The following is a 12,874-nucleotide window of genomic DNA, read 5'->3' on the forward strand; positions in this document are numbered from 1 at the left end:
AAATCAGGGTTGCATTTGGGGAAATGTAAAGAAGGGCACAGTTGAGTTAGATGAACAAGGAAAAAAATGCCACATTTAAAATTTAATTAAAATTGTAATAAATGTATGCAAGTTGAATGAAGTTAGTTTTAAAAGGGAATGGTTAGTCAATGTTCCAGCTGGTATTTTTCTTATTCAGTACTCAGATATTCACCTGAAGTTACTTTTGGGAGCAAAGTTATTAGACTTCAAGATGACTTTGTATTCAGACTGAAAAAGTCAGTAATGAGTATACCACATAGCTTACAAAGCACCTTGCCATAAAATGCATTATCTTGTTTGAGCTCCAAACAATCCTGTGAGTCAGACACTATAACTAGTGGGAAGTAGCACATGTACCTGAGGATAGAATATTGGCCACCACATAGCAATTGTGTGAACTTGGGAATATTGGCTGCTTTGTACCTTGGTTTCTCCGTATGAGAAATGGGGATGATGAATGTTCCTACCTCGTAGCTATTGTGGAATTATATGAGGTAATACATGTAACACTTTAATATAGTACCTGGTCCATGAAAATTCTCAATAAATGCTCCTATTATTATTATTATTTTACCGGCCAGGAAACAGACCAGGAGAGATTAAATTCAAAGTCATGTGATTACTGAGTAGCAAAGCTAGAAGGAGAATTCTAGACTGGATATATTCCTGCTACCCTGTACTATCTATGAACATCTACTTTTAATTAGAGTATGGATTAGCCTTTGCACTATTTTTACAGTTTTCTTTTTTGCAGCTGAAAATGCCATTTGAGTTTGACAAATTCAATGGTATTATTAACATCATTTTCTTTTCTTTCAGTGGGAATATAAGTTAATCACAGGAAAAAGGAATGGTCCCTATGGACAACTAGGGTAGAGACTACAATCTAGAGCTAGAAAAAATTTTGTCTTTTCTTTAAACCTCAGAAAAATGGAAATAAAGTTTGCTAGTTGGTAGGTAGCAGAAAGACTGCAAACTCTGTGAGCACAGGGATATTTGGTTACTGCTAAATCTCAAGACTCTAGATTAGTAGGTATACAAACAAACATTTGCTCAATGACTAAATATTTAAACTGAAAACGTCAACTTTAAAACATGTCCTTAACAGTAGGATTTACTTAGCTATGACATGCTTTTCTTTCTATTTTTAACGGTATAACTAAAAAGTCTATGGTCACCTACCATAAAATAGAGGATTTTTATTAAAAGATTCAGAGTAAGAAATAAAAGACTAAATAAGGCCTTGAATAGCTTTATTGAAATCTGTATAAATAAACATGCACATTTCAAATGTAAACGCAAGTGAACTCAAGTGCAGACAAAATTTTAACCTCTGTCATGCAGGAGGTTAGTTTACATTAAAAAAAAAAAAAAAAGAAAGAAAAAAAGAAAAGAAAAGAAAAGAAGAGAAAAAAGGAAAAACCCAAAGCAGCTTTAAAAATACCAGGATGAAAAACCAGCTTTAATATCACGGTATAAAGCAAAGCCATGATCAACATACCTCATTTATCCTGGTCAAATGCATTTCTCTTTCACTTTTAAATGCTAACATAAATAAATAATTTACCAAAATGTGCACTCACAGAGTGAACTTTTATTTACAATACACAATTTATAATCTATTGTATTTGATTAGTTCAAGTGAAGAACATTATACTTTTTGCTTTAATAACAGTGGGACACAAAGCGATTTCTCAGGTAGTCGATATGTGAAATGTGCCCCAGCATTTATTTTCTATTAAAGGCAGTATTGTATGCCAACTGACAATACATTCTTTCAACTAGATCAAAGGGAAAAAGCAGCAAATGAAAAATGTTTCAAATGTTCACACATATTTTTGGCATCCTGGATCCTTGAATGTGGTGAACTAAAATAAAATTCAAGGTTTGTATACTTTATATACTGTACAGGTTCTGACTCTGGAACATGCAAATGCCAATTCTCTTGTAACAAGTTACCTTCTGAGAAAAGCTGTAAGGCTATGGTGAATTCCATCAGGAACACACAAAGAAAGTTAACAGACCTACCTGTAAAGCCAATTGTCCATTAGTGATTTAAAGGCCAGTATATGAAAAAAAATTCTCATCTAAGCTTGATGTAATTATTACTATGGATACAGAATACTATTAAGTTTGTCCTTATATTACAATACTTGGGAGAGCTGAAAGTTGCCAAATTACCAAAAAATGGGGTAGAGAAAAACAGACAGCCAAAATTTTAATTTTGGACCAACACCAGATTAAAGATATGCATTTTAAAGCAAGTCAAAAAGAATTTGAATATCTAGGGATAGATCCCAATAGCAGTAAAAAATACTTACATTTAACTGAAAAGTGACTTTCGATGAAGTGTGAAATCTAGAACCTGTTTCCACAGTAGTAATAAGATGAACATAACATTCTGGATTTTTTATGATACTACAAAAGGAAATAACTTTTTCAAGATTATTTCTTGTATCATGATTTGGTTTTATAACAGGCCCACATTGACTACCAGGTAAAGATTTGAAAATTTGGTTTTCCAAGAATACTACTGCAGTATTTATGCCACATGGATACCGCAGCTAAATATCATAGTAGTATATGTGGCAGCTTAATGCACATGAATTAATTATCCAAAAACTAAGTTCAGCCAGTTTTCTTGCAGTATTATTTGAGCAAAATAAATGACCAACATCCACAAATTTAACGTTTGTCATCAATTAACTCACATCCAAAAAATTAAAGAAAACATAATTCATCAAAACAGCAGCAAACTTAAAAGGGATTTATTTGTGATTTCCTATATATATTTAGCTTGTAAATACAAGACTGTAAATGTATTAAGAGACAATTTCTGTTAAAGTTTTCATTGTGTTTCACTTCAAGTACTGCACAAGTTAAAATCTGATAAAGGATTTACATTCAGTTATCTGAAACTCCCCATCTCAGACTTTTGTTTAATGTGGTGGGTAACTTCATCATTTTGATACCACCAGCAGGAAAGTCTCTCTTTTATGGCTTCTAGGACTTTCATTAGTTAGTGTGCATACAGTTTTCGTTTTCTATATCATTGTCATTATCATTGCTATCTTCATCACTTTCTAATGGGATGCCTGTGGCAGCTGAAGCACCTTTAGTTTCTCGGTCAAGAGGAAAAAAGCCAGTTCCACTGAAGGTGTCTTGCCTCTGGTAGAAGAGTACATATGCTGCTTTGGACTGTTAAAACAAACAAAAAAAAGAATGTTAAAATGGTTATGATTCTTAAAGGTAACATTAAATACAGTATGAATTTTTAGCTGGTAACCAATTTTGGTGACAGGACATAAATCAAGAAAACCACACATGGTCAAATGGGGGTTACTAAAACTGAGTAACTATAAGATGACTTCTATATATAAAGGAACAATGGTCACTGGATTTAACATTTTTTATTCTCTTCTAAGTTAGCTGGATAGATAAATAAATCCAACTGTATCACAGATTAACCTAGTTACTCTAAAATGAAATAGAATTCTATGCTTTCTTCCCTCCTGTCTCTAAGAAAAAGGTAAGCTTCTTTCTAATAGTAATAACTTCATTCTGTATTTGCTCTAGATTCTAACTTTTCTTACCATCTTAAGGATATTGCTCCATCAATCATCACTGTGTATCTTTAATGAGTCCTTATCTACTGGACTTTTGGGCATAAAAAATACTTAAGTCTTTTCCCATCATAAATCCCTCTCCATTCTACCTCTTCTTCTAGCTGCCATATACCTCTTCCTCTTCCTCACAGCCAGGCTGGAGACAGAAAATCTAATATTCATCATTCACTCTCACGTACACTCCTCAATTCAATGTGACTGCCGCAACCATTCTAATGAAATGGCTTTCACTAGGCTCAAAAACCTCCTATTAACAAATTAAATGGATGCCTTTTTTAGCTAATCTTTCTGTAGCATTTAATGCTTTATTACTCCTCTTTCCTGCATTAAAGCATTTTTGGCTTCTGTTACACCACTTTTCCTTAGATCTTCCATCTCTACAGTTTCTTCTACTTTTCTGTGGGCTCTTTAAATGCTGACCTTCAAAAAAAATCATGTTCTGTCCACAGCCTACTGCTCTTTCTCAATCTGTATCTTCCCATAGGTGACTCATTCGAAACTATGGTTTTAACTGCTACCTAAGACAGACAATTCAGATTTATAACTGAAGCCAGATCTCACCCTTGAGTTAACTCACCCTAGTTCTATTAGTTCCATTTCCAAATGGAAATTTCCACATAGCTATTATACATGTATCTCAAACTTCACAGCAAATTTTCTTCCTACGTTTACTACCTTAGTGAATGTTGACGAGTCATCTTCATCTTCTCCCTCTCTACATCTTTATATCTAATCTTAATCAAGTTCTATTATTTCTATCCATTAAGTAGCTCACAAATCCATTCTCCCTTTGTCTATATACTTACTACCACTACTTTAAATTTAGAAGCTCTTGTTGCTTAACTTACATGACAGCCTCCTTTCCTCTGGAGACAATAATGACCTTTCTGCTTCTTTACTCAGTGCCCTCCAACCTGTCTTCTAAAGTGTTTGTAAGACATGTTAAGATGCAAATTTAATAATGTTCTTCTATTACTTAACAACCATCCAATACTTCTTACAAACTTTAAGAAAAGGTCTAGGGCTTCCCCAGTGGTGCAGTGGTTGAGAGTCCGCCTGCCGATGCAGGGGACACGGGTTCGTGTCCCGGTCCGGGAAGATCCCACATGCCGCGGAGCGGCTGGGCCCGTGACCCATGGCCGCTGAGCCTGTGCGTCCGGAGCCTGTGCTCCACAACGGGAGAGGCCACAACAGTGAGAGGCCCGCGTACCGCAAAAAAAAAAAAAAAAAAAAAAGGTCTAAACAACGAAAAATGTCATCTTTCTTGATCTGAGTGCTAGGTTTAGCCCCAGCCTAATTTCTGCTCCATATCCCCAACAAGAGTCTTTCCTTTCAGTAACACCAAATTATTTGCTGTTCCCCTAAATGCTATATTCTGTCATGCCTCCTTGCTTTTGTAGGTACTGTTCTTTTTGCCTAGAATACCTTTGCATCTTTTGTCTCATTTACCACTATTTGTATCTGTAACTCAGGTCAAACACCACTTTCTCTATGCAAACTTCCCTGCACTGGCCCTGTCTCCTTAAACCCCAAATCAGTTGAGACAGATGCCTCCAACCTATACAGCCAAGATACTTAATAGTAATTATCATATACAATTGTCAATTCATTTCTCATCACCTTTAGATTGTAAGCCTCTTGAAATCAGAGATAGCTGTCTTTTAACCTTGTTTAGAATAAAGCGCTATATATAGAAGGTACTCAAGTACCTGTTGACTAAATGAAGAATTGTCATTGTTAAAATGTAAGGTAACATCAAATTCACTTACTGTATATAAACAAGATATATTATTTATTTGAAAGCAAGATTAGGGCAGTGTTGTCAAATAGACTTTGAAGGACAATGTAGGCAACTTCAGGATGTTTTGTGTTGGTAGATTAAAAAGGAGAACAGAATTGAAAAGTGAGGGATATGATATGAAATTAGAAGTCTAAATATAAACTGAAAATGTAGTTAACTTAGGCATATACACATTTTAAAAAATATTAAAATATTAAGAGTTCAAAAGTCTTTGTTCTTTGTTACAGCTGTAGGGAGATAAGCAACGGTACATAATTTAATATATAAATATATATAAATTATATACACATATATAGATAAAAATATGAAACATCTACAGAGAAACAATTCAAAATAATTTCGTATCTGTTCATCCAATGACCAATTAAAACTATGCCAGTAATTGGGCTCAGAAATTTATTAATTTATTAAATTGAACAATTTTAGTTGAAGACCTTTAAAGCATTATAAACTAAAAAAGTAAAAAACTAGTCTCTGCCCTCAAGGAATATATAATTTGAATCATGAAATAAAGTAAAGCAGTCAGTGCTCCCCCAACATCACCAGAAAACCTCTGTATAGGAAATATCATCACATAAGCAAATACCTTAATTCTCATACTTTATAATACTGTCATCAATAAGTAAAATATACAGAAAGGCAAAATTTATAGAATAATAAATTCTTATCAAGCAATTCTTAGTTTTCTTCTTAGAACATACCAGTCGTCTGTTCATCAATCCATATCTGATAATAAAAATGTGCTCTGATGGGAAACAAAACAAATGCCAATATTTTGGCTCCAGCTGTGGCTGATAAACTGATGCACGTGTGACTAGATGTTAACTTCCTAATTTTTCTACTATTCAGAAAACATCAAAGTAACAAATACACAGCATTAATTTTTTTAAAATCTGTAATTTGTTTTATATAACTATATCATTTTGAGTTTGAATATGTAATTGTCAGAAAGGATAAGACTTTAAAAATCTGAGGTATGGTAAGGCCCTTAAAGATTTGTTTTTTTTTTCTACTTTAGCATTCTGACTTTAAGCAGTCAACGTCTAGAATGTCCGAGCCTATTTTTCAGGGGAAAATGTAATATTTTCATTAGAACTCTCCAGTTTTCATGTTGAAAACCAGAAAAATTTTCATGTTTCAACTTATGCTTCTGTTAGTGGGCAAATTTAGTAGACAGATTTCCACTTAGAGGACAATTTTACATTTCTTTAAAGCAGAGCAAGTCTCTCACCTATTAGAATTGCTAGAATATAGACTATAGTGTTCCATGGGCCCCTTTTAAAACAGTAGATTCCTTGATTTTCAGGAATAAAAGACACACTTACCACAATCTGGTCTTCAGATGCAGTTGAGACACTACTGTCATCAAAGTAGTACCATTTTCCATCATCTTTATTTTTTGCGAAAGCAGTATCTAATGAAAAAATATAATCGCTTCTGTGACTTAAATGAGCTGTGGTTTCCTGGGAGGGAACCCTCAAAACTTTAAAACCATCTAATATAGGGAATACCTATTAAAATTACATGATAATCATCTATATAAGACCTGTCTATCATGTATTTAACTGATTCCAATGATTAAAGGTTTTTAGAATAATTTCCTACAAACTAGAAGCCTACGATACTTTCATATAAGTTGAAATATGTGACTTTTTTCATCCCAGGGACAAACAGGACAGATTTATTATTTTTTAATTCACAGAATAACAATACTAATGACAATAACTTGTGATTAACATTTATGTAGTGCTTCTGGTGTATCAGGCACAGTGCTATGCACTTTACATGTATTATCTCAAAAGAAGGTACTATGATTACTATTCTTCTGATTTTAGAGATGGGGAAAGGGAGGCATCAAGAGAAGTTTAATTTGTCCAACAGTATAGCGGTTAGGTAGCAGAGTCAGGATTTAAACTCAGGCCTGTTTCTGATTCCAAAGTTTGAATTTTCAACCAAAATTTAAATTTTCTATGACTAATATTTTTCCAACAATATTATCTCATTGATTTGTAGAGGTTTTTACACCAGAATCTTTTCCAGTCTTTAACAAAAGTACAGAGCAAAGGAAAGGTAAAAAACGATCAATTGATCTGCACAAATTTTAAAGATCTACTTTATCTTTAAGTTAAAAAAAAAAATGCCCACTGCTCCCATCCATACTTTGTATAAACTATCCAGTAACTGAGGAAACAAAGTTGCAAAATGTACTCAAAACAATTATTTGCTGTCATAGTTTCTAAAAAGTGACTTTATAGGCTTTGTCTTCTAAATAGTTCTACCCCTCTTAAACAAAATTATTGTTCTTTTGGGTGGAGCCCAATATGGATTATAAATTTGTCAATCTGAAATCAAGACCACCACACTCCCAAATTTAAAGAAACATATTTTCAGACCAATAAGTCTGAAAATAAAAAGATAAGATTTAACAATAATATAGATTTATAAGAGACAAATCTAACAAAAAGGCACACAGAGTTTGCAAACGAAATCATGGTATCAAAAGAAAGCTAAATTAATATTTGTAATTCTGAGAAAAAGACAAAACGAAAAATGAATATCAAATTCTGGTAAAAGGAACAATAGAGAAAGAAGAGCTACCCATTTTAAACATAAATGCAACTAACAATGCAAAAGAATTAATAAAACTGTTAGAAGAAACAGATAAATCAACACTTCAGTAGGAGTCCTGACAAATTCCTCTCAGAAAAAGAATGAACATCAAAAATAACCAGAGATAGTAATGATTTGCATACAACTGATCAGATTAACTGTAACGGAAATATAGAACTCTATGCTTAAATGGGGAATACGTATGCTTTTCAAGTACACAAACATTTAAGGAACAGACCATATATTAAGCCCCATGGAAGCCCTAATAAACTCCTAGGATTAATATAATATAGATAATGCCCCTAAATGCTATGAAATAAAATTAAAATTAAGAAACAAAGGACAGCTTTATAAAACCATATATTTGAAAAAGCATATGATGAGATAATCTTGGGATAATCAGAAAATTATAAAGGAAACTAAAGACATATATAGAATTGAAAGACAATGAATACTACATTTCAATATTTATGGAATAGTGATAAAGGAATATTTAAAGGGAAATCTACAGCTTTATTTATAGCCTTCAATAGAGGAGAACAAAAGGAAAACAAAAAGTTAATAAGCATTCAACACAAGAAGCTGGAAAAAGAGAAACAGAGCAAACCCAAATTAACAAGAAGAAAAATATATCAAAGGGAAGAGAAGAAATCAATGAGATAGAATACATACATGTATAACAATAAGAAAAATGTAATAAAATAGAAAGCTAATTCTTTGACAAGACAGAAAAGAACAAAAAAGGGACAAAAATACAGCACAAGGGCTTCCCTGGTGGCACAGTGGTTGAGAGTCTGCCTGCCGATGCAGGGGACACAGGTTCGTGCCCCGGTCCGGGAAGATCCCACATGCCGTGGAGCGGCTGGGCCCGTGACCCATGGCCCTGAGCCTGTGCGTCCGGAGCCTGTGCTCCGCAACGGGAGAGGCCACAATAGTGAAAGGCCCGTGTAACGCAAAAAAAAAAAAAAAAAAAAAAAAAAAAATACAGCACAAGAGTATTACAAACAACTACTCTCAAATATATTGGAAAACATATATTTTTAGAAAAATGGAGAATGCCAAAATGTACACATTTTGGAAAAAGAAAACTGAATATACTTCAGTAAGCATGACATAAATAGAAAAATTTATGACTGTAAAGCCCAGATAGTTTTACAGGTGAATTCTACTAGACTTTCATGAATAGTTAATTCCTATATTATACTAGCTGCCCCAGGAAATAGAAAAAGTGTAAAGTATCCCAGCCTGTTGCATTAGGCTAGACTGTAATCTTGATTCCAAAGTAAGAACAATATAAAAAAATTGCAGTATCATTTCATTTATGAATTAAATTTTAACAATCCTAAATAAAATCAGCTAACCAAATCCAACTGGGTATACTAAAAAATACTTCAAGACTAGGATTTATCCCAGAATGCAATGCTGGTTCAACAGAAAAACCTATCAGTTGGAGAGCACAGACTGGTATAACCGTCCTGGAGAGCCATCTCACAGTACTTTACTCTATAACCCAGCAATCTTACATCTGGGTATGTAGCTCAATGAAATTCTCACGTAGGAGACCATAATGATGTTTATTGCTCTTGTGGTGGTAGAAAGTTAAAGGTAATTTGGATGTCCACCATGAAGCGAATAGAGAAATAAAATATGGTGGATATATAAATCATGAGTGGTTAGAAGCAATGAATTAAATTGACACAAAGTAATATGGAGAAGTCTTAAGTGTCAAGAGAGAAAAGTAAGATCCACAGCAGAGTAACAATCATGTAAATTAACAATGATGCACGATTCAGGAGAGCTCATACATCAAACAAGTTAGAAACGGAAGGGGAAGGAGAATGGGGAAGGACAGGAGCTCTGAATGGACCAGTGTTTTCCTGTGCTTTGAACTATGGAGTATGATTAACTCAATCCTCTACTCTTGATGTTAAAAAAAAAAAAGGTTCAAAAGCTGATTCATTCATTAATCAATATCTATTGAATGACTACTATATGTAAGACACATCTCACATTTTCCCTTTAAGAAGTAATAAATACCTTAAGGAAAAAAGTCTGGAGTTATCAAACACCATGATTTTAGTGAAACGGTAAACTATCAACTTACAGTGTCCTCCTCCCATCCCTCCATAGTGGTTGGAAACAGCAATCAAATTATAGCGGCAAGGACCTGCATTTGGGTTAATTAGGAATTCCGACATATCCAAATCACTGTTTAAAAAAGAGATCAAGTTAGTTTTATGTTTTTCCCTAAATGTAATGAATTCTACTCTCCTTTGTCAGTGTTGTTTGACTCTCATTTAAGTGTATTCCCATCTATCTATCTCACTAAAGAAATTACTAAGAGCCAAATAACTTTATAAAACAAATTATATAAATACCCTTGAGATTTGAATGTTTTGGCAAAAGTTTTCTTAGGGATTGAGAATTTAAAAATTCTCCAATGATTGTTGTTATTCAGATTAATGTTTTCATGCTAATACATTTCTCTCTTAGTATATGAGGAAATACAGACATCACCATTTACCATTTGGGTTCTTTTATTTTTTAAAGTCATTTTCAGAAATGATTTATTTAAGGAAGAATAAAGGGACAGTGAAAAACAACTTTTTTTAGAAATTTTATCATAATTTAAATATAAGTATATATTTAAATATAACCCCAATATCTATTCTATATTTTTCAGGTTTTGATGACCTCTGTAACCTAAACGGGTAACATTCTCTGCAATACAACCCACTGTTTATATAATCTAGCATGCAAGAAACTGGAATATGACCATTTTATAGCTTATCATTATTTCTGGTTATTCTTCTTGTATTTACATAATTAAAAAGCAATTATGATTCTAAATTTCAAATACAGCTCTAAAAGGTCCTAGCTTATCATTACTTTTGTTTCATCTTGTACTCACATTTTCAAAATGCTGTATTCTTGAAAACTTTGATGGCTCATAATTTTGTTTTGTTAAAGAGAAAATTAGCATTTTTTGTTCTATAATTGCAAAACGTTTTCAATTTTAAATTTATAAACACCAATTAGAATAAGCAATCCAAAGAATGTTTTCAATATTACATCACCTATTTCCTTCTAATCACCTCTGCATGCACACACACCTGCCTTCAGTATTTGTTTACTTACTAACTGTATTAAGTAAATTTGGTGCACAAATATCATGAAATATGAAAGAATACTACCAATTTTTTTTTAGCGAATTGGGAGAGTAGCATGTTCTTGTCACAAGATAGCGTGTGATAAAGTCCTGGACTCCATGAATGAAGATACACTATTCCCTTTTTGTCCTTCTGAATTCTCAATTATGTTTAGTGAAAGCTTAAAAGAAAAACAAAAAAGGCTACCAAGATGCTGTCTCCAGACTTCTTTACACATTTTTACAAATAGGATGTCATACTCTGGATGCTGCAATAAGAATACTGAAGGATGACAATAGGGATGACTTACTACACTACTGCATCATCCTCCTTCTAAGCAATTCCATTATTCTGTTTTCACATTAGTCTTTTTAAAAAAGCATTTAGAAATAATTGAGGATTAATGATGAAATAAGTCCTGGGAAAAAGAAAATCACTAAGATCCCATGAAGTATCTTAGATTTATAAACAGGGCCAGTGAACTCATAAGATAATGTAACATAGAAAGAGTCTTACTCTGTTTTTTTAAAAAATATATTTTCTCTTTGATCTTTGAAAGATCTCTTAAGAAGGAATAAAAATTGTTACCGATCCACACAAATTGTCAGAAGTACCCAAAAATACACTCAAAAACTGAGATTGGACGCTAAAAAAACAAATGAGCAAATATAACAAAACAGAAACAGACTCACAGATACAGAGAACAAACTGGTGGTTGCCAGAGGGAAGAAGGTGGGGGGATGGGTGAAAAAGGTGAAGGAGATTAAGAGGTACAAACTACCAGTTATAAAATAAGTCAAAGAGACTTAGTATATAGCACAGAAAATATAGTCAGTAGTAGTATAATAATTTTGTATGCTGTGTAAGGTATAAAAACATCAAATCACTACGCTGTACACATGAAACCAATATAATATTTAAAGTCAACTATATGTAAAAGTAAATAGACAAAAAAAAAACAACCCCCTAAAATTTGTGTGCAAAGTTACCTAATGTCTAAAAAAAAGCTAGAGGTGCCCAATGTTTATGAAGCACAATCAGAACTTACTTGATAGGAAAATCAACTAAGGTATCCAACTTGTCTCTCATGTATCGACTGTAAGAAAATCGCTTGAGATGTACCACAAGTACTGGAGGCAGGGACCATAAATCTAATTTCTTTGTGGCTTGCTGATGTTCTTTACAATTTGGACAATACCTAAAAATAAAGAGAAATATTTAAAGCTTGTTAGAGATAATGTTAGAGGTAATATTAGGTAATGCCTAATATATAACAGATAGGAACTTCTATTTTTATCATCAATAGATTTTCCAAATAGATTTAACTATTAAAAATGAATATGTAAATAAGTATTCAAAGAAATAATGAGGGCTAGATTATTTACATTACAGTATGCTAAAAAGACATGGATGTATTATAAAACTGTGCTGAGATACAGGCATTAGAAAAATCTCAAAACTTCTGGACTCTAATGGAATTAGTAATACCACAAAACATATTGTGATTTTCCTAAAAAAGCTTCTCCTGAAATAGCTGCACAGCTAAAAGTTCTTGGGAAAATGTAACTAAAATTAATTATTCACAGTAAAATGGCTATTATGGAAAATATAGTAACAAAATTAAAGCTTAACATTATAATAATACTTTTGAAGACATTTTCATCCCT

At 32.8% G+C, this 12,874-nt stretch overlaps 1 protein-coding gene across 4 annotated transcripts in view; it reads right to left on the reverse strand.

Annotated features, from left to right (window-relative positions):
• Nucleotides 1-901: 901 nt before the first annotated feature.
• The window catches only part of USP15 (ubiquitin specific peptidase 15), a 128,131-nt gene continuing 116,158 nt past the window's right edge, over nucleotides 902-12,874 (reverse strand). For all 4 annotated transcript variants that reach the window (XM_079936336.1, XM_079936335.1, XM_079936337.1 and 1 more), the window contains 4 exons: nucleotides 12,256-12,405; nucleotides 10,163-10,266; nucleotides 6,774-6,862; nucleotides 902-3,219 (listed from right to left, as the gene is read on the reverse strand). In XM_079936336.1, coding sequence (XP_079792462.1) covers nucleotides 3,037-3,219; nucleotides 6,774-6,862; nucleotides 10,163-10,266; nucleotides 12,256-12,405 — 526 coding nt within the window. In that variant the 3' untranslated portion in view covers nucleotides 902-3,036. The remainder of the gene's footprint in view (nucleotides 3,220-6,773; nucleotides 6,863-10,162; nucleotides 10,267-12,255; nucleotides 12,406-12,874) is intronic.

The sequence above is a fragment of the Stenella coeruleoalba genome, assembly GCF_951394435.1.
Source record: "Stenella coeruleoalba genome assembly, chromosome: 11".
NCBI lineage: Eukaryota > Metazoa > Chordata > Mammalia > Artiodactyla > Delphinidae > Stenella > Stenella coeruleoalba.